This window comes from Doryrhamphus excisus, chromosome 18 (assembly GCF_030265055.1).
Source record: "Doryrhamphus excisus isolate RoL2022-K1 chromosome 18, RoL_Dexc_1.0, whole genome shotgun sequence".
NCBI classification, from domain to species: Eukaryota; Metazoa; Chordata; class Actinopteri; order Syngnathiformes; family Syngnathidae; genus Doryrhamphus; species Doryrhamphus excisus.
The window spans coordinates 6686159-6711248 of record NC_080483.1 but is presented as its reverse complement, the minus strand read 5'-3'; the positions used below and the strand labels follow the sequence as shown (position 1 = coordinate 6711248).

The following is a 25090-nucleotide window of genomic DNA, read 5'->3' as shown; positions in this document are numbered from 1 at the left end:
ATTATTTCTCCTCATAATATTACGGGTTTATTCTCGTGAAATAGAAATTATTTTTTCTTGTTAGAATACGTTTCTCTTTTCATATTTTGACATTATTCTTGCAAAATTGTATTTTTTTTAATATTTGTTTAACTATTTCAGCTTCCTTCATGTACATTTTCTTCCCTGAATTATAACACAATTACTATTTTTTCTTGAATATTTCTATACTACTAAAATTATTTTTTTCATTATATTATGATGTTATTCTCGTAAAATATTCCTTTTTCTTGTTTAATAACAACATTTTTTTCCTCATAAGTTGACTATTCTTGTAAAATTACTACCACTAATAATTTTTCCACTTTTGCTGTTGTTTGTGTGTGTGTGTATTCTTGTTAAATTATATTTTCAGAATGTGCCACACGCCAATGAACAAATAGTTGTGGGCCACAAATGACCCATGACTACACTTTGGACATTCCTGCACGAGAATGTAATACACTAAAAAATACATTAATGTCATGGTAAGGTTGAATGGAGACAAGTGGAATCTTTTAGTTTCTTTGTGGAGTCGCACAGAACTCCTGACAGGTTTTTCATGCACTCATCAAGTTCCAACCTGGGAAGCCCCAGTCGGGTTGCTCTGAAGACACTATACAAATGGTACTACTTTTTGGCCCTCATTTTCACCTGTTCCCTTGTATTGAGGAGCCACGCCTGGCCAAACATGGACATTGTGTGTGGAGTCGTGGATAAGTAAACCACAACTTTTACCCATTCATTGATTGTTTTTGTTCTTTGTAGTCATAAAATGTTGTTATGATGCCCTTAAAAAAGTACAAAAAACTGGCATATTTAATAAACATATTGGCCATCCAAACATTTTCTATACCGCTTATCCTCATTAGGGTGTATGCTGGAGCCTATCCCAGCTGACTTTGGACAATTTGCAGTCACCAATTAACCTAACATGCATGTTTTTGGAATGTGGGAGGAGTACCCGGAAAAAACCTACGCACCCATGGGGGAGAACATGCAAACTCCACACGGAAATACCCAAGTGGAGATTCAAACCCAGAACCTCCTGGTCTCTTGTCTGTGTGGCCTACATGCCAAGCACTTGCCCATTGTGCGGATCATTATGGAAATTAATTAAATTAATTAATATGTTAATTCATTAAATATACAAAAATTAAAATAACGAATGATTTTTTTAAATGATCTATTTATTTAAATATTTATTAAAATATCCTCAGGCTGGGGCGGTTAGCGTGCAGACCTCACAGCTAGGAGACTAGGGTTCAATTCCAGCCTCAGTTTGCATGTTCTCCCCGTGCATGCGTGGGTTTTCTCCGGGTTCTCCGGTTTCCTCCCACATTCCAAAAAAAAACATGCTAGGTTAATTGGTGACTCCAAATTGTCCATAGGTATGAATGTGAGTGTGAATGGTTGTTTGTCTATATGTGCCCTGTGATTGGCTGGCCACCAGTCCAGGGTGTACCCCGCCTCTCGCCCGAAGACAGCTGGGATAGGCTCCAGCACTCCCGCAACCCTCGTGAGGAAAAAGCGGTAGAAAATGAATGAATGAATGAATCCTCCGGCTGAGTAAGCAGCAGTTGTTGTAATAATTATTACCATACCACTAGAGGGCAGTATACAACAACCTTGTGTATCTCATTCAAGGCTGTTGAAGGCTTTTGTTTGCATACAGATCCTTCCCACTGTCCTTTTGATTTTTTACATTTGGTTTGCAATTCCCTATTAAAGTTTATTGAAAAATCTTTCATATTACATTGGCAGGGGCTTTCAATAAAAAAATATGACAGTTGACATTTTTATTGAATAAATGTCCAGCATATTTTATTTAAGAGTTGGAACTGCTGCAGTATGATAGGCCCATCAAATGAATATAAGCACCCAAGGCAAACATATCCTATCAAAACATAAATGGAATATTTGGCTGAGTACAATATTGTAATGTTATGTTATTTGGGAACAGCCTTTCCCACATTCCTGTGATCTAACAACATTCATAACAAAAATATGATCAGCGTATTGAGATTGACACTAATGGAGAGGTATCTAGGCAAGAATATATTTATTATAATGCCCTCCAAAAGTATTGGGACAGCCGTTGTCACCATTGTACTTTTGTTGATGAAGTCTTTTATGACGAGTAGATAGTGATACCTTCACTCGTGACCTCTACAGGTTGTTGTTTTAGTTCAGTGGTTCTCAAAGTGGCGTACGTCAATTTCTATAGGGGGTACGTGAATAAAAATGAAAAAACAATTAAGCAAAATTGTGCTTCCTGCGATCTGTTTTAATTTATTGCACCCACAGCTGTGATTGGTCACACGCCCACAGTGCTTCCTAACTATGAACCATATAAGGAAGTCCGCTCCTCTGTGACATCACTAAGGGGCAGTTTTACCACGCCTTTTGAAACTGAGCGTTTTGAGCCATCCCAAACTTCTTTCAGGGCTCACTTTCAAATGTGCAAACTCATTATCTGAAACTTTGGCATCGTTTAACAAGAGAATACAACATTGTAACTACATTTATAGGTCAGAAAAGTGGAAAAAGCATAATAGGTCCCCTTTAAGACCAGTAGAAATTGCAAGAATTTCCCTTGTGCACTGATGGACCTTAAGTAGGTTCCAAGTGAAGATGATCAGAAGTCTAAGGCTAAATAACTTTAAAAGCCAACATCTTGGCAAAAATGGGAATTGTCATGGTCACTTGATGGCAGAAAAACTTTCTCTCTTTGAACGCGGTCGCATTGTTGAGATGCATAAGCAAGGCTTCCTACACCGTGTCATTGCTACTGAGATTGGACACAGTAAGACAGTCATGTGAAACTTCTTCAAAGATACTGAGAGTTATGGAAGAAAAAAAATCAAATGATAGGCCAAAAAATCTAACTTCACTTTTTCTTCACTGGAACAATAGAGCTTCAAGTTGTGCAGGGGCGTCAAACAGCAGCTGGCTATGTGGAGTTGTTACAAGGGGCATCCCTCATGACTGAAGGCCCTCGTCTGTGTAGTAATAATTGTCTTTTTCAACTGGACAAGAAGGACATCTTCCAGAGGAATAACCTCACTCTTATGGACCATCCTACATGATCCCCTGATCTAAATCCAACATTTAGGGATGGATGGCAAGGAAAGTTTACAAAAATGGACATCAGTTCCAGACAGGACATGCCCTCCATGAAGCCATCTTCACCACCTGGAGCAACATTCCCACTGGCCTCCTGGAAACACTGGCATCAAGCATGCCCAAACCCACTTATGAAATGATTATTAAGTCATTACTTAATCCTTTTTGGAACATTTTATTTCCAGTTTTGGGGGGGGAGTTTTTTTTTTTTTTAGCTATGATGGTCTTAAACCTTTGATCAGCTGAACAGCATAGTTCACTTTCATACCTGTTTGCAATAAACTGCTTACTCTAAAATGTATTTGTCTCGCTCCCATTTCATCTTCTTGTATTCTACATAGAAGAATCTCCTCAAGATCCAACAGTAAATAAAAACATGAACAATACCCCCATGGTCATCATGCCGTGTCCAGTCTGGAAAGTATCTCAAAGCTCAAATGATATTCGAAAGTGTTGTGCCCTGTGAGAAAGCTCCTTTGCAAACTGTTGAAGCTCATGTAGAGCTTGCTCGTCTGGGAAGTGCAAGGCCGCCCTCTTGGTGCCTACAGCCAGCTGCTTGAGAAGAGCACACAGATGGTTGCTCTTACCCAGGAGGCTCGGACTGGACCCTCCGCTGTGCGCTTCCTTGCACAGGGTGTCCACAAGCCTCTGGCCCACCATGATCACGAGTTTGCTTTGCGAGATGAACTTTTCTGGTGGCTGGCCAGCCTGGAGGCTTCCTATAAAAACCGCGATTGCCTTTTGAAGAGCACCAAAGTAGAGGCGGCAGTGTTCCGACATGGAAGATGGACGACGTTCTTCTGTATTTGCGTGACAAGATTTAGAGGACTGTTGTTTGTCGGCCTAAGAAAAAACAATAAGACAAAGAATTAGAAAAATGCTAGGCGATGCTAATGATTCTTGACTCTACAACTAATACCTTGGAGTTTCACTCATGTCATTTCCAGTGTAAAAGCCGCTACTTGGCCATGTTCGAATTTCGTGACATCTCCTATGCTTCTGAACTACTACTAATAGTTTATTTCCATGCTCCCGTTCTTGTCTAAAATCGTAGAGAGTAGCTGATGTAACATCCATGAGGTTTTTCAATCTGGTTTCCGTAAATTTCACTCCACGGGAACTGCTTTATTGAAAGTGTCAAGTGATATTTTGATGTATGCCGATTCAGGGAAATGTACTGTTTTGGTCCTTCTGGATTTGTCGTCAGCTTTTGACACAGTTGACCATCGTATTCTGTTGGGAAGGTTGGGACATCAAGTGTGGGAGCGCCAGCTCTATCTCCGGCAGGAGAATTCACAACGAGCTTGTCCACCCACCGGAAATTGCAGGAGGTCATTACTCGATGTAATCCGACTCACGGTGTCATCTTTATTTATATCTAAAATGGCATATATTGGGTAATAGGAGTCAAAGAGGTGTTATGTCATGTCTAGAGGGCTCTAATAACGTTAGAAAGTGTATTTAGAATGTCGTAAACAGGTTTTCTATCAGTCCTTCTACAAAAATATTTCATTTATGAATAAGGAATCCTACTTTGTGGACATTTGCTTATCATGGTTGGGTCTGCCATGAGCTGGATGACTGATGGGATCTAATAGATCTATTTTTGATAGAACTCATTTATTCCAACATATCTTCTTGACATTTAGATACTCACTTGTATCGCGGTAGACGCTAGCGTGGCATTCTTTTCTGGTTTCGTGTGATGTTCTTTTCCTTGCTTTTCAACATCATTTTTCATCTGTAAAAAAGTTAAATAACTGTCAAGAATTCTTACAGTAATTACAGCTTCTGATGTAAGATAGACTATTACTGTTGGCTAGAGGACCGAGGATACATGAAGTGGTAATTGGATTTGTCAGTAAGGAACATTTGGTTCAGTACAGCTGATTTCCCAACACGGTGCACATTAATGATTAATCAGCAGAGGCTCAAATACTTTTTTCCCCCCACTGTTGTAATCCAAAAGTGTATTCTTGTGAAGGAAAAACACATTAAAAGGTTTCACCTGTAGTTCCACGTAGTCATTGTCGTCCTCTGCCAAGTCTCCAAGACACCCATCCATAATTTTCTTTGCTTCGTTCTTATTTGTGTTTTTACCAACCACTGGATCAGGAGCGACTTTGAACAATAACTTTCCATTAGCAATTACAATGGACACCAGGCGCCTGACATCCTCTGGCACGGTACGGGCCACCATAACAAAGCGCTCCAGTTGATCAAGCGTCTGGACTTTCCCTGGATCCTGACAGAGTGTGTCAAGGGGCCAGCCGGCCAAGTTGAGACCGCTCAGCGTTTGTTGCAAGATCTCTGCTGAATCCTCTACTACTGACACTTGTTTCCAGAGTCTTGCCTGAAGGTTGGCGTCTTTCAAATGTTGTGCATTTCCCTTAATGTCACTGGCAAAATGCAGAAAGCACGTCACAGAATAAGCAATTCCTTCTGCCGCAACTTGTATTTCCTGGAGGTGCTTCTCCAGATGTTCTTTGTTCCTCCAGCGACTGCTGACGAACTCCATGAGCTTGGGAACAGCCTGGCAAATGGGCTCCTGCAGGTCCAGTAGAGTGCGACAGGCCTCGTCCTGTCCCAGTGTCACTTCTCTTAAAGGCTCCAGAGAAGATGAGCTCAGAGAGTCACAAGAGCTGCTCGAGGAGTTGGATGCCGTGCTGATTCTTTGACTCTCAACTGCAGAGAGACATACACTTTTACCTCGCTCTTTGTCCTCCCCACTGCCTTTACGGCTTCGGAAAGATGTACACGTCACCCTGAAAAGGTTCACCTTTGCGAAGTCACGACCAATGCTTGAGTCACCCCGACACTCCAGAGGTAAATGATCACTAAAAGGATCACTGACAACTTGCAAATCCTCGTGAAGTGGAACGTTCTCGCAAAGCCTTTGAGTTGGCGGCATGTCATAAATTGGGACTCTTGGCAGTAACTTGGGTGGACTCGCGTAGCCAAGAAAACAGGGTTTTGGTATATCGTAAAGCAAATGGTTTGAGCTCAGCCTTCTATTTGGACAAGCATGCAGTGGAAGAGTGTCATAGAGCTGGCTGCCAACACATTTGGCTGGAATTGTATTATAGTTGCTCTGGGGTTGGCCTTGTTTGTCAGTACCCGCTGGTATATCATAAATCCAGTCAGCCTTGCCGGGATTGGGAAGAGTGCTGTATCCATTGACGACTTTATGTTGGGCTTCAGTGACTGAAGGTGCAGGGATGTCACATTTCCTGTCCCGATGCAAGGATGGTGGTGATTCATACACCTGTTTACAAGAATAAAGTTGACAAGATTTACACATTTTGTAAGCAAACACACAAATACCCGTAAAATAAAATGTTTGAACAGTTGGGGGAACACATTCAATATGTGGTGATACTACGGATATAACGGTACATGTACAGTAGTACATAAAAGTACCCATAAAAATGATGCAGTGTTCCCATTTTGTAAAGGGGTACACGTACAAAAATCACATCCAATACTTATTTTGCCCAATGAAAGTCCATACACTGTGGAACCTCGGTTGACAGTAGTGAACCCCCAGTTAGTGTATTTTTCATTCATTCATTCATTTTCTACCGCTTATCCTCACGAGGGTCGCGGGCATGCTGGAGCCTATCCCAGCTGTCTTCAGGCAAGAGGCGGGGTACACCCTGGACTGGTTGCCTGCCAATCACAGGGCACATATAGACAAACAACCATTCACACTCACATTCATACCTATGGACAATTTGGAGTCGCAGGTGTGTTTTTCAGTTAATGTAAAAAATGTACACCAAGATTTTGCCTCAGTTTTCATTATCTGGTTAGTGTACGATATAACGCAAGTGTGTGTCCAACTCCATCCATCCATTTTCCTTTGCTTATCCGGGTTCGGGATCGCAGGGACAACAGTCTCAGTAGGGAACCTCAGACTTCCCAGTCCCTGGCCACCTCTTCCATGGACACCGTGGCGTTCCCAGGCCAGCTGTGAGACATGAACCCTCCAGCGTGTCCTAGGTCTGAGTCCTTCTCTTGGCTAGGCATACCTGGAACCCTTAGTCCAGGAGGCATCCGGACTAGATGCCCAAGCCACCTCAACTGGGTCCTCTCGATGTTAAGGAGCAGCGGCTCTACTCTGAGCCCCTCCCGGGTGACTGAGCTCCTCCCCCTATCTCTTAGGGTGAGTCCAGCTACCCTACGGAGGAAACTTATTGTTCAACTTATTGTTCTTTCGGTCAAATCCCAAAGCTCATGACCATAGGTGTCATGCCTGTCATTGCCTATCCCACCTTCACCTTGAAGACCCCGCCTCCTGCCTGATTGTGTTCAGGTGTCCCTCATCACCAGATTTCCGGCCTACTATTTATTGTCTCAGATTCCTCCTGTCTGGTGCAAGTTTGTTGTACTCTCATGTCTCGTTCTAGCATTCCTTGTTATCGCCTCGCCTGGTTTTCAACCCTTGCCTGCCTTTCGACCTCTCCTTCTGCCTGCCGCTCTTGGATACCTTTGCCTTATTGGACTGACCTCCTGTGTACTGACCCTCACCCTCGTGTAGAACCTTACCACGTGTAGTGCCTGCCAATTCTGCATTTGGGTCCTCCTTCCCACGTCCCGCCTTGACAATAGGTGAGGGTGGGAACATCAGATCAACTGGTAAATAGAGAGCTTTGTCTTCTTGCTCAGTTCTCTCTTCATGGCGACGGTCCAGAACAGCAACCACATTACTGCCGACACTGCGCAGATCCGCCTGTTGACATTACTCTCTAACCTTCCCTCACTAGTGAAGAAGACCCTAAGATACTTGAACTCCTCCACCTGGGGCAGGACCTAATTTCCCAACCTGGAGGGTGCAATCAACCCTTTTCCGACTGAGAACCATGACCTCGGATTTGGAGGTGCTGAGTCTCATCCTAGAAACTGTATTTCACAGCCTGATGAGGCCATCAGGACCACATTGTCTGTAAATAGCAGAGACAAGATCCTAAGGCCCCTGAACTGGTCTCCCTTGACACCTTGGCTGCACCTAGAAATTATGTCCATAAACATAATGAAGGTAAAAGTAAATAACATGTGGCATCTGGGCAGTATTCACACTGGGGAAGTTACAGAAGCCATCATACTGAATGAATATGATGAATGAATGAATAGGAGGGGCAATCAGGACTACCTGGAGCAAGAGAGGAAATGGAGAACATGTGGGTTTTTCTCACTAGGCTAATGCTCCATTGGCAAGCCTCTATAAAGAACTTGTGCTTCCTGGGGTCCCTGTCAGCATGAACTGCTGTTTGCTTTTAAAAATGTCTGAAGTCTGTGATTTTACAGAGCCATTAAGACCCCAGTGTTGCATATTTGTCTCCATGGAGAGGCCCTTGGCCCCGAGTGTTGTATTTTCCTTTTAATCATGAGATTTAACACTTCCTGACAGGAGAAGGTCCAACTCTGAGTGGAGCTACCGTAGACATTTAAAAGGAAAGAATTTCCAAAAATACCTTCTTTTCTTCCTTGGCTTGTGTATTTGTATTTTGCTGAAGAGCCACACGGTTCAACGTTACTGAAGCTGACAAGCAATTGGAGGGGATCTTGTAGATGGTGTTGATTTGTCCGTTTGGAGGCAGACTTGGGATCTGGTAGATATTCAGCACACTGTCGTCACTTTCAGGATTACAGAACTTGTTTTTGTCTGTGTAATGGCTTCTAGAACCCGCGGTGCTTTCAATGACTGGTATGAGCTGCAGTCTGTTGGCCGGGGCGAGCCCCCGCTTGCCGTACAAAGAACACATCCACCATCCGCTGGTGTCAGCGAGGTTTTGGTCCATCACTGATAGAATGTCTCCTTTCCTGAAGGCCAGCTCCTCTGCACACTCTGCCGTGTTGTCATAAAGAGCCTTGGCAAGTTTGTTCTGGAATAAGAAACAAGAACAGATGTGAATACAAACGAAACATTCCTGATGGAAAAAAAGACGTTGAGTGTTGAGTTGGCACTGCTCTGTTTGGCTGATGAAAGCCTCTTTGACTGTAGTTCCTCTTGCAACATGTTGCTAAAATTACTCATTTGACTTGTCACCAACAGTCACAGACTCAATCACATTTTTAACCATTACCTCACTTCTTACTTTGTTGCTGACTTCATGTTTATTGAGGGAATTGATGGCCACCATTTTTTTCAAGTTAAATGCTGACAAAACTGAAGATAACTGTACAATAAGGTATGCAAAAATACAGTACTTACTGATGAAATAAGAACTGAAGCACATAAATCTATAGTTGTTACTGAGGAACTGATCAATAACTAATGACCAAGGCACATACATCTATAGTACTTACTGAGGAACTAATCAATAACTAATAACTAAGGCACAAATGAGGAAATAATGAGTAGTGGTTAGGGTTAAGTATGTTCGTCCTTCCTTAACTACTGTAATTTTGTGTACTTTACTGTAAGGTGTTATCTTTTTGACAAATAATAAGCTGTATTCAACCATAAAACAGCATGGTTTATTAATTAATTTATCGATTCCAAATTGTCCATAGGTATGAATGTGAGTGTGAATGGTTGTTTGTCTATATGTGCCATGTGATTGGCTGGCGACCAGTCCAGGGTGTACTCCCCGCCTCTCGCCCGAAGACAGCTGGGATAGGCTCCAGCAGGCCCGTGACCATTGTGAGGATAAGCGGTAGAAAATTAATGAATGAATGCGTTTGAAGCCGCGAAATTCGAAGAGCAAAGTGCAGAGGGACAACTGTATTTAAATGACTATTTGGTCCAACTCGAACGAGGTATAAAGAGGTATTGTTTTTCAGCAAATTTAGTATTTCCCCTTTTAAATAAGTGCTGGCTCAGGCACCATTTAAGCACTAGCACTGCTTCAAAAGGACAGATTTGGCAATGGTATCTAATAATATCAAAATCATACCCGGCTGCACGGCATTAGAGTGGTTAACGCGCAGGCCACACAGCTAGGAGACCCGAGTTCGATTCTACCATCGGCCATCTCTGTGTGGAGTTTGCATGTTGTCCCCGTGCATGCGTGGGTTTTCTCCGGGTACTCCGGTTTCCTCCCACATTCCAAAAACATGCTAGGTTAATTGGCGACTCCAAATTGTCCATAGGTATGAATGTGAGTGTGAATGGTTGTTTGTCTATTTGTGCCCTGTGATTGGCTGGCGACCAGTCCAGGGTGTATACCATCTCTCGGCCGAAGACAGCTGGGATAGGCTAAAGCACCCCCGCGACCCTTGTGAGGATAAGCGGTAGAAAATGAATGAATGAATGATACCCAACCCTAACCAAGAGTGGTTCCAAAATGAGGTCAACTGTATCCTAGCCTAAGAAACCTGGGGATATTTTTGATCAGTCGGCGTCTTTCAAAAATGCAAAAATGCTAAATATGATCTCACTCTGAGATAGAGAGGACAATAAATGCATTTGTCTGCTCTGGATGTCATGATTGTAATCCCTTGCTTTCCTGTTTGAGTGAAATCTAAGCGTATGGCCAGCACTTTGTGCAAAATGATGCTGCCAGGCTGCTGACAAAGTCCGGTAAATTCTGTCACATACATCCTGTCCCAGCTTCTTTACCCTGTGAGCTACAGGATGCAGCTGAAAATACTGCTCAGTATTTATGCATTTATTACATCAACCGTATGTTTCATGGTCTAAGGTCACCTGATCAACATTTGTTGTGCCACACCAACAAAACAATGACCAAGCCTTTGAGTCCATGGCTACCAGTCACTGTTGATACATTTCAATCATTGAACTGTTTTAATATTATCATTTTTATCGTCCTCTCATTGTATTCTTAATGTTTCCCTCAGGCCAACAAAAAACAAGCTGTGGCCGCACGCGGCCTCCGAGCCACACTATGAACACCACTGCTGTAAAACAATGGGCCCTTTCACATCAGAGCAATACACAGCACCTGTTTGCATCCATTGGATGTAGCAGCACACGATGCCCCTTTAACACACACACACATGTTCTCTGGGTCATGCAACAGTCATGCAAGTGAACTATGCGGGCTCAAATGACAGAAGCATTCATGACGACTGTGTTGTCATTGCATTTATGTGTTTAGCCATAAGATTTTGTTTCATATGATTTCACTGTCGTATGACGATATCTTTTGAGGTCATGTCTACAACCAGCAGCCTTTTTGCCTTGTCCATGTGTGTGTGTGATTCAGCTGTGACTATTTAGGATTCCTGCACACGCCTGCTTGTGTCTGACAACTGGCCCTCAGCACTCAACAGCTGTCCTCGCCTTCATCCCGCTTGCAAAAGAAAAGATTTCTATTTAAACTGTGTCCACAATCGGAACCAAATATGGAAAACCATTCTACAAACATACAATAAAAATACGCCTTTAAAGCAGAAACGCATTTACAGTATCATGACACTTTTTCACAATTTACCCCCTTACAAAGATATGAAGAGTACACCATTTTCATATTAGATGTACATTAACAAGAGACAAAATGTAAAACATAAAGGTTATAAATTAATTTGTCATAGATTGAGTTAAATAAGTATTTCATCCTACCAATCAGCAAGCATTGCAACCCCTATAGAGCAGTTGTGTCCGTGAAACAGACAATTGAATCCTGTCCCTTTAAGAATGTACAGTAACCCTGTATTTATCACAGTTAAAGGGGACCTATTATGCTTTTCCCACTTTTCTGACCTACAAATGTAGTTAGAATGTTGTATTCTCCTGTTAAACCATGCCAAAGTTTCAGATAATGAGGTTTGCACATTTGGAAGTGAACCCTGAAAGAAGTTTGGGATGGCTCCGAATGCTCACTTTCAGAGAGCTTTTTCTTACACTGGCTGTTTGTGGCATCACAGGGAACCGGACCTACGTTACCAGTCTTAAGTTCATACTCACACAGTAAGTCAGGGGTCTCCAGTCAGTAGTCCCTAACCACTTTTCAATTGGCTCTTCAAAAGCTTTATTTGTTTATTTTCAACTCCTGTACCCACAAAATTAGAAAGTGGGGTTCAGCAGTAGTCTGGAAGTTCTTAGGAGTGCTTGGGAGGGTGACCAATCACAGTGGAGTGGGTGTGCCTGAAAGCGGGTTGTGGGTGGAATTAATAAAAACAGACCATTTTGGAAATCCAAGGAAATACAGCTGGAATAGGTGCAGATTCTGGATGATCTAGAAATGTTTCTGTGTAGCTGCTCTCTGGAAGTTGACAACTCAATATAAAAGGTGAAAGATGAGCATAATAGGTTCCTTTTAATTGGCTCCAGCCCTGACTATGATAATTGCATTTCCTTCAACTAGGATTTCTTATTTATAAATAGAATATTTTTGTAGTTAGCGCATAGAAAACCTTTTTACAACCTTCTAAATACGGGTTTAAACAGTAATGGAGCCCTCGACACATCGACACTAGTCACCCTTACACTGCTATTATCCAAAAATGTAGTCACAATAACAAAAAGAAAGAAATGTAAGACATAAATTAGATGCTCCTGTGTGTTGTGTATTTGGGATTATTGTGCCTGTTGTGCGATTCACCACTTCGCTTTTCAAATTTTGCGGCTTCACTCGTGGCTTCATTAATATATTTTCGAAAACAAATGAATAAATCATGTTGCATCATGGTAGTAAAAACATGCAAAGTCAAGCCAATTTTACATACTTTTCAAAATAGAAAATGGCTAAATGAAGTAAAATACAAAAAAAGGCATTCACAAGACGCATTCAAAGACCATGTGAAGAAACAGCATGCAGTATTCTACACTGGTCACTCACTGTAATAATAATAATAATGTTACTGTAATGTTGGGTGAGACACACAAGCACCAGACTTGATTGCCAGAACAACAAGCTTTTTTTGCAGGTTTGAATGATTTGAATGATCAGGTTTGAAATTGTCCATAGGTATGAATGTGAGTGTGAATGGTTGTTTGTCTATATGTGCCCTGTGATTGGCTGGCGACCAGTCCAGGGTGTACCCCGCCTCTCACCCGAAGACAGCTGGGATAGGCTCCAGCACCCCCACGACCCTCGTGAGGAAAAAGCGGTAGAAAATGAATGAATGAATGAATGAATGATCTCATAAAAGTCATTCGGCTGTAACACACATCGAGCTAAAACCTCCTGTTTCACTTCCTGTGCGCCCCTAGCTCATCTCCGCTAGCATCGGAACACATTTACAAGTCTTATTTATGTCTTAACTTGTCATGTCTACTATGTTGGGTAATAGGAACGTGAAGATGACTATGGAGTGTTATTTCATGTCTAGAGGACCTAATGTAAAAAAAGTCCAGAAGGTTCTAACAAGATATTCGATTTATCAATCAGGAATCCTATTTGGCAGAAATTCATTTATCGCAGTTGGGTCTGTAACCAGTTAACAACAAAGGATTGCTGTACAAATAATGTTTGATAGAAAGATAGATAGATGGATTGAAGTCCTTGTTAATTCTGCCAATTTTACATATTTTTTTTTAAATAGAAAATGGCTAAATGAAGTAAAATACAAACAAGGCATTCACAAGACGCATTCAAAGACCATGTGAAGAAACAGCATGCAGTATTCTACACTGGTCACTCACTGTAATAATAATAATGTTACTGTAATGTTGGGTGAGACACACAAGCACCAGACTTGATTGCCAGAACAACAGGTTTTTTTTGCAGGTTTGAATGATCTCATAAAAGTCATTCCTAACAAGGGCAACTGTTGCGGCCGTAACACACACCGAACTAAAACCTTCTGTTTCACTTCCTGTGCGTGCCTTGCTCATCTCCGCTAGCATCGGAACACATTTACAAGTCTTATTTATGTCTTAACTTGTCATGTCTACTATGTTGGGTAATAGGAAAGTGGATGACAGTGGAGTGTTATTTCATGTCTAGAGGACCTAATGTAAAAAAAGTCCAGAAGGTTCTAACAAGATATTCCATTTATCAATCAGGAATCCTATTTGGCAGAAATTCATTTATCACAGTTGGGTCTGTAACCAGTTAACAACAAGGGATTGCTGTACAAATAATGTTTGATAGAAAGATAGATAGATGGATTGAAGTCCTTGTTCATTCTGCCCTGGCACCAGACGAGCACGACAACAAGGACCTACGCCATGTAAAATTGCTAGCCACACATGTTCCAGTTCTGTGCTGACATGATGCAGGCTCATGATTACGTAGAATGAACTGATCTTGGTGCCTGGACTCACACTTCCTCACTCATATCTTCTGCCTTTTGTCACAGGAAGTGTGTTCATGACTGATGTGTTTTACATGTTAGCTTCAATATTGTCTGCACTGCTGATGTAAAAGTCACACGGTGAGCAAAAATACTTTTATTATATTTTTAACCCGGTATTTTCTATCCGACTGGTCCCATTCAATGACTACAGTATGTCATGGTGTCCCAAAATGTCTTTGACTCAAAGTTGACCTATGAAATTTCTTGACAGTAAGAAGTTTTTACACATATTTATTATTTATTAATTAACTTAACTTTGTTCAACATTCAGCAGAACTGAAAAAATCGCAAAATATTCATTTAATGACATAGTTTGCAGTTTGTATTATGTAGTATTATTAAGGGAGAAAAAACAAACAAACCAACATGGCCCCGATGTGAAAAAGTGATTTCCCCCTAAAAACCTAATAACTGTTTGGACCACCCTTAGCCGCAATCAAGCATTTGTGATAACTTGCAATGAGTCTTTTACAGCGCTGGGGAGGAATTTTGGCCCCTCGTCTTTGCAAAATTGTTGTCATTCAGCCACATTGGAGCCTTTTCCAGCATGAAGCACCTTTTTAAGGTCCTGCCACAGCATCTCAATAGGATTCAGGTCAGGACTTTGACTAGGCCACTCCAAAGTCTTCATTCATTCATTCATTTTCTACCGCTTATCCTCACAAGGATCGCGGGGGGTGCTGGAGCCTATCCCAGCTGTCTTCGGGCGAGAGACAGGGTAAACCCTGGACTGGTCGCCAGCCAATCACAGGGCACATATAGACAAACAACCATTCACACTCACATTCATACCGATGGACAATTTGGAGTCGCCAATTAACCTAGCATGTTTTTGGAATGTGGGAGGAAACCGGAGTACCCGGAGAAAACCCACGCATGCACGGGGAGAACATGCAAACGCCACACAGGGGTGGCCGAGGCTGAATCGAACCCTGGTCTCCGAGCGGTGAGGTCTGTGCACTAACCACTCGACCGCCGTGCCGCCCCCAAAGTCTTCATTTTGTTTATCTTCAGCCATTCAGACGTGGACTCGCTCATGTGTTTTGGATCATTGTCCTGCTGCAGAACCCAAGTTGGTTTCAGTTTGAGGTCACACACAGATGGCCGGACATTCTCCTTCAGGACATTTCTGGCAAAACTGAGATGAGCAATAATGTTCTTTTTGTTTAGTAGTGGTTTTCGTCAGTGTTTTCCGTATGTTTTAGTCATGAACGCCAACCTTAACTGATGTAAGTGAGGCCTGCAGCTCTTTGGATGTTGCTGTGGGGTCTTTTGTGACCTCTTGGATGAGTCGTCACTGCGCTCTTTGGGTAATTTTTGTTGGCTGGACACTCCTGGGAAGGTTCACCACTGTTTTGTGTTTTCGTTATTTGTAGATAATTGCTCTCACTGTGGTGTGCTGCAGTCCCAAAGCTTTGGAAATTGCTTTATCACCTTTTCCACACTGATAGATCTCAATTAAGCTCAGTTTTAACTGAGGAGCAATCACTTTTTCACACAGGGCCATATTGGTATAGATTTTTTTCCACCCTTAATAATAAAACATTTCACTTAAAACACTGCACTGTGTGTGCAGTTGTGTTGTCATTGGGAAATATTTCAATTAGTTTAATGATCTGAAACATTTAAGTGTGACAAATGCAATACTCTTTCACACCACTGTATGTACACCAGTGATGAACATTGTACATATTTATTGCATTCAACATGGAGTTTGACTCTTTAATACGCCTGTATGGTTCAATGCTCCCCATTTTGTTGCATTTATCTGGTTTCAGTTTCAAATTCAGTCTGTGAAGAACAGAAATATATATAGATATTATCAATTTCCCAATAAATTGGGGGGCATGAAAAAAATCTATGTCCCCTTGAGGGATCGTCCACATCGCCTCATCCATTTATGAGCTGAAAGATGCTTGTCACAGCTGTACATCTATAGAGAGGAAAAGTTTTGTTTTGTTTTTTACAGTAATGGCTGTTTTGCAGCAAGGCAAATGCATGGAAGATATTTTTAAGCTTTGCTGAATGAATGAATGAATTGGACTGCCAAAATGGAGGAATTATATAGCCAAAAAAGAAAATCAAACAAACAAAAGTTTTGAATTAAAGGCTGCAGAGAAACACAAAGTTGAACCTCTGTAGTTTAAAAAATGAACTAAATGATCATCTTCTTGTGTTTCTAACCTTTCCCATTGTAATCTTGTCTGCAATTGAGGATGATTGGGTAGGTAGCCTGCAGTAGGTTTGTGTATAAGTACTGTATTTCTCAAGTTACAAGTCACAGTGAAATTCAAATTATAAGCAACTATGCAAGCTTCAAAGCCTTCATTCCAATGTCGTATGTAACAGAGAGCAGGACTCACCATGTTTGCTTGCAGTTGTCCAGTGCCGCCACGCACGCGTGTCCACAGTGTGTGTGTGTTTTCCAACAATGTGTGTGTGAAAAGTAGACTGAATCCTCATCAGGCTCCCACAAGCATCACGTCTGAGCTGCCACTCAGGGAAGGCCGGCACTTTTACACCGAGGGCGGGGAATGTCGAGTACTTTTCTGAATGTCCATTGGTCAGAGGATAACCCCGCCTCTTCCTGCAGCTGCTTCCTCTTTTTCAGTCATCATTGAAATGTTGACAATTGTTCCTGTTGTGAAGACTTTGTCAAGCACGAGGGGAGAAATTGAGAAAAAAGACTATTTGTAAAAAGATAATTTACCCATTTATATACTGGGCCGCATGGTGGACGAGTGGTTAGATCTCCTCACAGACCTGGGTTCGATCCTCCACTTGGGCATCTCTGTTCTCCCCAGCGCGTCCGTGGCTTTTCTCCGGGTACTCCGGTTTCCTCCCACATTCCAAAAACATGCTAGGTTAATTGGCGACTCCAAATTGTCCATAGGTATGAATGTGAGTGTGAATGGTTGTTTGTCTATATGTGCCCTGTGATTGGCTGGCCACCAGTCCAAGGTGTACTCCGCCTCTCACCCAAAGACATCTGGGATAGGCTCCTGCATACCCAGCTCCACTCTAGTGAGAGAAAATAGAAAATAGATGAAGCCTTTTCACTTCCTGGTTGCTGTGCAGTGAATTTCTACAGTAAAGTTGCAGGCTGAGTTCTTAGAAAATGCACTTCTTCCACCTTGTGGAAAGATAAAAAGACATATAAATGTGTTTTTGACACAGAGTGGTCAGGTTGAAAATAACATATAAATACATCTTTGGTTGCAAATGACTTAAATGACTTAAATGACGCTCTTTTGTGGTTGATTACGGCCTACAAAAATAAAAATGGCTAAGTATTCACAGGACGCACTCAAAGACATTATGATGGTAGAATTCTACACTGGCCACTAGGTGTCAGTAATGTTACTGTGGTGTTGGGTGAGACACACAAGACCCCTTGAACAACAGTCTCCTATTAAAGTTTGAATGACATCAGAACCGGCACCATGCTCCCGAACATGGACTACTGTTGTAAGTCGCAACCCAAGCTAAGCTAAAACTCAACCGAGCCAAAACTCAGCTCCCCCAGAAACTGGACACATTGATAGAACACTACTACTATTCTACTACTATACACACGACTATAATGGATAATAAAAGTGTAAAGGTGACTATAGGGGTGTTATTTCATGTCTGGAGGAATAAGGAAGCCTACTTCACAAACGTGTAGTACATATCACGGTCAGGTCTGGAACTAATTAACCATGATAATATAACTGCGTATATAGCTTATGAAGTCAGGTTATTGGACGCAGATTTGAATGACGGTCAGCAACAGTTTTTACTTTTCTTGTCATATTTTGCACTCTTGTCTTTATTCAATTGTATGTCCTAAAAAAGAATAATCGTATTATGTTGAAATTATGACATTGTCTAATGTTGCTGTATTTAAATTTGTACACTAATAAGAAAATGTTTTGTTTGCCTAAAGTCTTTGTCCTGTGTTTTATTCAGATAATCAACAACTTATAGACAAACTTATTCAAGATCTGTAAAAAGGCATCTGTATAGGCAAAGCAATAATAACTCTGCATTTTTTTTGGTATCAGATTGGTACTTCCTAAAAGCACAAACACTGATCTCATGCTAACATCAACACAGATACTTCCTGACGGCTAACCACTTCCTCAAGCACCAAATGTGGTCTTGCAGGATCTATAACCACAGTCATCATGGTTAGCGGTTCTGCAGGTTTTTATCTTACAACACTTTCCTTTGTTGAAAGATACTACCGGTAATTAAACAAACAAACTATGTGTTATTTTGTCCCAAAATACCCCAGTAACCAGGGCAATGAGGCTCTGCCCACATTGTTATATGAATAATAATAATAATGGATATTCGTTATCACTGCACGCATGCTACACCCATCAATACGGCCATGCCAGACATCAGGGGTGCAGCTCGGGGACAGAGAATAATGTTGTAACATTAGGAGGAAAAATAATAAATAAAATCCATTTAGTAGCATAAAGTTTAAATATTTAAGAAATTATAAGAAACAAAGCAGCAAATGCAGTTTTAATTTTTGGAAAATTAGTTTGTGGAAAAGTTAATGTTAGCAACATGAAGCCAAAAATGATGAAGTTATAATTATGAATAAGAAAGTTGAAATAGTTGGACTTTTTTTTTTAGAAAAAAAAAGGGCAGAGATGGGGGGGGACCTGCAATTTTCTGAAAATAAAGTCAAAATATTGAGAGAAAAAACACATAGTATTATGAGGTAAAATAATGTAATTTCAAGAGCATAGAAAACAAATATGTTAATTTTTTAACTAGGAATATTATGAGGAAGAAACAAAACTAAAAGTTATCATTTTTGGACAATGTGGGAGAAGTTACAACATAACGACAGAATATTATGGGAATAAAATTATAATATCATAATTTACAATGATTATTTAGGAGGAAAGTTGAAACATTTGGAAAAACAGCAAAGAGCACAATTGATACTAATTAATGAGCTTTTTCACCCAATATTTCACAAAGCTGAGATGTAGTTTCTAAACTGTAACTTCTTACATTACAACATGCCATCATGTCCCTTCCATTCTCTGATTTTGATTTTATTTTTTTGTATGTGGCCCTTTGTACAAAAGGTTTGGACACCCCTGCTCTACGTACATCTACATAACGAAACTAACACCAGCTTAAAGCTCAGCAAAAACCAATTTCAGGAACATTCTAACATTCTAACCACAAAACACTCAAAAGACACTCAAAGACCAGCATCTATCATTAATAATTCCATAAAATGTCAAGTTTTACACCACAAACCTTACCGAACTTGACGTTATCCACTGTGAACAATGCAGGTATTATTTCCCTTTTGATAAAACTCAGACATGAAGTCAAAACAGTACAAAAACGAACGTTTGTGATGATTATTGTCGTTTAACTTTAGCTATTTTACTGTCAAATGAATGCTGCTGTTTACGCTGATCAATTGTTTGGTGTTGCACTGAAATGAGTCCCATCGCAAACAATGACGGTTTGCTGTCATGTCATCGTTCTGTGATACTATGATATTTATTATCATAATAAATCAATAATTAATTTTTTACCAGTGCTGTATATATCTGCTATTAAAAACATTAAATTAAGCATTAGGCGGTAATTACTATACTTTGCCATTTACCCCCTGTGCTCTCCCACATAGGTTTCCAGTATTTTAACTATGCTTTTTAAAAAACAATAATGTTCAGTAAATGTGGGTGCATCACAGCTTCTGGTCTGCTCGCTAACACTCTCACAACATTGATGTATTGGAAGTGCTGATTCTCATCCCCACCACTTCACCCTCAACTGTAAGCCACTCATGTTTTATCATATCTTGAAATTTTCAACAGTCTCTATGGAGCATGGACAGTGGGGCCCTATGCACAGTACGTGCTCTGCATGTAGGGAGGGGCAGTTGACCTTAGACACAGTGAAAAAGTTGTTTTATTTAAACAAACAGGGTGTAGGAGTGAAAATGTTAAACATATCAGGAAAAAAGCAAGGCAGTAATCATCAATGAATGCCAGCCTGTCAGGTTGAAGTGAAATATTGTCAGAAAAGGCAGCAGAAGAGTCCAAACATTTTTGATTCGCTATGCCATTTTGCTGTAGTTTTCTTGTTGAAATGTATTTTTACACCAATGAAAAACATGTTGCAGGCCACATTTTGGCCACTCGTGTTCTACGTGAAAAAGATTTTGCTGTGAGGGGAGGACATCAATCTGTGGTGGTACGTCGGTACCAGAAGCGAGCCCTGAAGTCATCGCTGCAGGTCATGAAACCAGGATTGGTGGGCGAGTGGACAATGCAGCGGACGATGTTGTTATGACCCAAAGACAAAAGGTTCTTCCTCTCGGCAGTACGCGAGTCCCAGCAGCACAGGCTAATTGTGCGCTCGTCAGGCAGGAGGACGTAATCTTCCGTGTGGTTGAACACACCCTGTGTGCGATGCATCTGACGACCACTGAGACCGGCACCTGCAGACACACCCACAAAAACACTTAGATGCTTCCCAAAATACACACCATCATGCCAATGCTTTCTGTGGCCTTTGGAGAGAACATGCCTTTCAAACACTTTCCTGCTGTACACTGAAGCATGCTGTCAATGTACTCATATATGCCACCTAGTGGTGAAACATTTCAATACCACGTTGGAGACATCCAAACTTTTTTCCGGTAGGAGGCAATTTCATATTTAATGCATCACAGTTGCTGTGAGACGCAAAATTCATGGATCATCTTACAATATCATTCATTAGTATCGAGTAGCTACACATTTTACACTAAATGTGTTCAATAAGTGCTTGAGGCATGTTCCGTAATAATTACAGTCACTGTTATTACAAATCAACTGCTATAATATCATGTATTATATATTAGTATTATATTATAATTAAATTATATGTGTTTAATAAGTGTGTGAGGCATATTTAGGGATTAATCCTGGATTTGTTGTGAGTGAAAAGTGGCAAAATAGAAAATCGGAGGAGAATGTCAACATCATTTAGGGTCCGATGAAATCCGTTTTGTTTTTTGTCAAATTTCGTATATACATTTTTTTGGTTGTTTTTTCACTTATTTTACGTGTCCCCTAATTAAATGCAAAAATCCATTTATTGACGTAATACATCATTGGCCAATTTTGCCCAGGATTTCAGAAACAGATACAACCCTTCCGATGGGAAGTCAGTCTCTGCACACACAAAATCCTCAAACCGATCATCATTTTAAACGCTCTTATTTTGAAGGCCAGTATTGTGCTGTGTATGCTGAGAATGGGAGCAAGCATAAACGTGCCTCTCGTCCTTATTTCACTCAGAACGGACACGGCATCAGCGAGCATTATAACAGGCGGTGAAACACACTCATACAGCCCGAGTGGCACACAGACATACATGCTAGAATGCTCTGCTAAACTAAGCTAACCCTGCTAGCTTCTATTCACGCCCCATAAGAAAGAGCCGATAAAGTTTTGACAGCAACTTTTGCTAAGTGTTTCAGGCTGCTGTCTCGGCATGTTTACTTTGTGAGGGGGCGGTCTAGTGATGATGCGCGATGAATGAGCAGTCCGCTGGGGAAATAGAAAACTTTGCACGCATATTTGTCTTTGATTTCTGTCTGAACAATATCGGGATATATATCATCTATGAATATTCATAGATATGAGGGGGAGGTGAGGGGCGATCTGACGTGTGAAAAAGCATCCAGCGCAGCGACAGAGATGACGCTGAGTGGAGCTGTCTTGTGCTTTTTCTGGTGGAGTTTTCACAAGTGTTTTTTTGGCTGTTTTAACCGTTTTTTTCCTTTTCATTTTAATCACATTATGCCTTTTTGCTCTGTTTTAGCTTCATTTGTTGAATTTTATTTCTACAATGTGGGTGCAGGCCAGGAAGCTTTGGACACCCCTGATGTAATCCATCCAAGAATATTCATATTTTTTAAACATCCACGACCACAGAAAACAGATTCTATAAGCATTAAAAGCACAAATGGATTTGGTGAATCTATTTTCTATAAGGGTACGTTAATAAGTAATGGAAAATGTCATAAAGCACACTAAGAAAAAAGTGAATCCAAACATGTCTTGAAAATAGAAATGATCATCTTCACCTGTGTATTTGACCAATGTTCGGCCTGTGGAGATTTCCCACAGTTTGACCACGGAGTCCTTCCCGCTGGAAAGGATGTACTTGGAGTTCTTGGTGAAGATGGCCGAGCAGACCTCTGCTCCGTCGTGGGCCTTGTCGTAGGTGCTCACGCAGCGGTTGGAGACGCCGTCCCACAGTTTGATGCTGCCATCCTTGCTGCAGCTGACGTAGCTGTTGGCTGTGGGGTTGTAGCTGACGCCACTGATGGTGTCCGTGTGCTGGTCCAGGGGATTACATGACACAAAACACTGGAAGGTGTTGACGTCGTACAAACGGAGGGTCGGGTGCTGAGTTCCCACCAGCAGGAAGTCTCCAGATGGATGGAAAGAGATGGAACGCAGCATTTCTGCTTCCTGGAAGAAAATTAGCATTTTTTTAAACACAATTTGCAAGGAAATAAAGCAGGAGTAGTCACATCACACATTAGCTAGGCTACATGAGTGCGTGTGTGCAAACTGAAGAGGTTCGTAAAGTCTGACCTGTACATATTTAAATGCTCTTTTTGCAGAGGGCTTGGAGTAGTCAAAGAGTTTGAGGGTGTAATCTCTTGAGCCAGAAGCAAGGATCTGCTCGGTGGGATGGAAGGCCAGGCAGGTGACCTCGTCCACGTGGTCGTAGAGCGTTCGGATCACCGGGTGATTTTCCATGTTCTGCTGAGCAGTCTCATTCATCATAACCTGTTGGGATGAACAAGCTTTGGTCATGTCTTGTTTAAAGCAGTGGGAAAATATTCCATTCCTGACACAAACAAAACTGTGAGCATTCAACCATCCATTTTCTATATCGCTTATACTCATTAGGGTCACGGGGTTATGCTGGAGCCTATCCCAGCTGAATTCGGCGAACAGCAGGGTTCACCATGGACTAGTCACCAGCCAATCACAGCAAAACTGTGAGCATATTTTTGTAAACATATCCTCAAATGAAGGGCGGCACGGCGGTCGAGTGGTTAGCGCGCAGACCTCACAGCCAGGAGACCAGGGTTCACCCTCGGCCATCTCTGTGTGGAGTTTGCATGTTCTCCCCGTGCATGCGTGGGTTTTCTCCGGGTACTCCGGTTTCCTCCCACATTCCATAAACATGCTAGGTTAATTGGCGACTCCAAATTGTCCATAGGTTCGTATGTATGAATGTGAGTGTGAATGGTTGTTTGTCTATTTGTGCCCTGTGATTGGCCGGTCACCAGTCCAGGGTGTACTCCGCCTCTTGCAATAGAAAATGAATGAATTAATGAATATCCTCAAATGATGCCGGTGCTTGTACCTCAATGGGCATGGCACTTTTGGCCAGCATGCGCTCCGTGTCTAGTATCTTTATGGAAGCATCAGCAGAGCCGGTGGCAATCAGCTGGCCGTCACGACTGTATGTTGCAACCCGACAAGGTCCTTTATGGGAGGTCACGTAGCACGTCTCGTACTCGGACGCCTCTGGAGACATGGTCTGCACATCTGCATCGAATTCCAGATCAATTCCCACGCCTGGTGCCACTGTGTCCGAGCGCCCAATGGCGTACTGAACAGCGCTGTCATCGTTCTCCATCCCTGCCGCAGTCAATTATGAATTATTTGCTCCTATGCACTCAAAACATTAAGGATCAAAGCAGATTTGTAGAACAAACTTACCAATTTTAGTCAGCTGCATGAGCTGCTCGGATGGTGACACCACACTTTGTGGCTTGACTTCATTGATGAGACTGTTTGCGACGTTGGTGTAGCCATCGTGCAGCAGTTGGCTTATGATCAGCCTGTACAGATGCTGCCTGTCTTTTAAACTCGGTTTCGGTCGATACATCTTCGGTGACAGACCAAGGCAACGCCAATAACTTGAATAACTAACAAAAAAAGTGTTATTTTGTTTTTATTTCTGTCAAGCGATGGTAACACCAATGAAGTTAGCTTTGTTGCTATTATTCAATCACGGCGGCACACGGCAGGGTTAATTCTAAAACGACCGTAGTAAGTGAATGTTTGGTATGCTACTTCTCTTATCTGCTTAAAAAAGGACGAAAAAATATTTTTGTAAAATAATAACATAAAGAATGAACCCCACTAACGTGTCGGAAATATGATATGCTCTTGTATATGCTAACCTGATGCTTGTGGTTCCCGCCCCCTTTTCTTCTTCTTCTACTTTCTGCGTACTAGACACAATTTTGTGTGTTGCCGCCATCTATCGGTCAATTGGTGTTATTGCTTCAGTAGCTTTGCCACAGCCGGTTATTGTTTACTGTATATTACAGGCGCATCTCAATAAATGAAATAGTGCAAAATGTATTTCATATCAGTTCAACTGAGACAAATGGACCAATTAAAGGCTGAGGAAGTTTTTGCAGTTTATTTGTTGACTAAGGCGCCCACCAGTAGATAACAATATTCAACGTTTCATAATTTACCGAATTTGGAGTTTTTATGAGCTGTAAACTATACTCAACAAAATTACAAAAATGAATACAGGCTTAAAATATCTCACTCTCTGTGGTGATAGAAGTTATATTTTTTAACTACTTAAATAAACAAAATATGCACATGTATGCAGTACATAAATAATATATAAATTTTATAATAATTGCATAGTACATGCATTTTTTGATTGA

The 25090-nt window shown here is 41.4% G+C and overlaps 2 protein-coding genes across 4 annotated transcripts; both read right to left on the bottom strand.

Moving 5' to 3' along the window:
- Nucleotides 1–1799: 1799 nt before the first annotated feature.
- Nucleotides 1800–19815, bottom strand: cass4 (Cas scaffold protein family member 4). Of its 3 annotated transcripts, none has more exons than XM_058054956.1 (7): nucleotides 19632–19815; nucleotides 17063–17373; nucleotides 16716–17002; nucleotides 8619–9029; nucleotides 5153–6409; nucleotides 4802–4885; nucleotides 1800–3987 (listed from the first exon to the last, which is right to left on the bottom strand). In XM_058054956.1, the coding sequence occupies exons 3-7, from the start codon at nucleotides 16716–16718 to the stop codon at nucleotides 3571–3573; spliced, it is 2172 nt and encodes a 723-aa protein (XP_057910939.1). In that variant the 5' UTR covers nucleotides 16719–17002; nucleotides 17063–17373; nucleotides 19632–19815; the 3' UTR covers nucleotides 1800–3570. The 3 variants fall into 3 exon arrangements, with proteins under 3 accessions (XP_057910939.1, XP_057910940.1, XP_057910941.1); XM_058054957.1 differs by having other exon boundaries at nucleotides 16716–16990; XM_058054958.1 differs by having other exon boundaries at nucleotides 17116–17373.
- Nucleotides 19816–20275: 460 nt separating this feature from the next.
- On the bottom strand, nucleotides 20276–24638 carry cstf1 (cleavage stimulation factor, 3' pre-RNA, subunit 1). The gene is made up of 5 exons (XM_058054977.1): nucleotides 24120–24638; nucleotides 23761–24038; nucleotides 22977–23174; nucleotides 22460–22850; nucleotides 20276–20824 (listed from the first exon to the last, which is right to left on the bottom strand). Exons 1-5 carry the CDS (start codon nucleotides 24286–24288, stop codon nucleotides 20565–20567), a joined length of 1296 nt encoding a protein of 431 aa, XP_057910960.1. The 5' UTR covers nucleotides 24289–24638; the 3' UTR covers nucleotides 20276–20564.
- Nucleotides 24639–25090: the final 452 nt, after the last annotated feature.

What these genes read in the sequence shown, in the direction of transcription:
- cass4 (XM_058054956.1), bottom strand. An exon ending in ATGACTACGTGGAACTACAG is followed by an intron (nt 4,886 to 5,152) that starts GTGAAACCTTTT and finishes ACTTTTTTACAG; the next exon opens with ATGAAAAATGATGTTGAAAA. An exon ending in TAGCGTCTACCGCGATACAA is followed by an intron (nt 3,988 to 4,801) that starts GTGAGTATCTAA and finishes GTTTTTTCTTAG; the next exon opens with GCCGACAAACAACAGTCCTC.
- cstf1 (XM_058054977.1), bottom strand. Translation starts at nt 24,288, where the DNA reads ATGTATCGACCGAAACCGAGTTTAAAAGACAGGCAGCATCTGTACAGG. An exon ending in CATGCAGCTGACTAAAATTG is followed by an intron (nt 24,039 to 24,119) that starts GTAAGTTTGTTC and finishes TGACTGCGGCAG; the next exon opens with GGATGGAGAACGATGACAGC. An exon ending in AACATTGGTCAAATACACAG is followed by an intron (nt 20,825 to 22,459) that starts GTGAAGATGATC and finishes GTGTGTCTGCAG; the next exon opens with GTGCCGGTCTCAGTGGTCGT.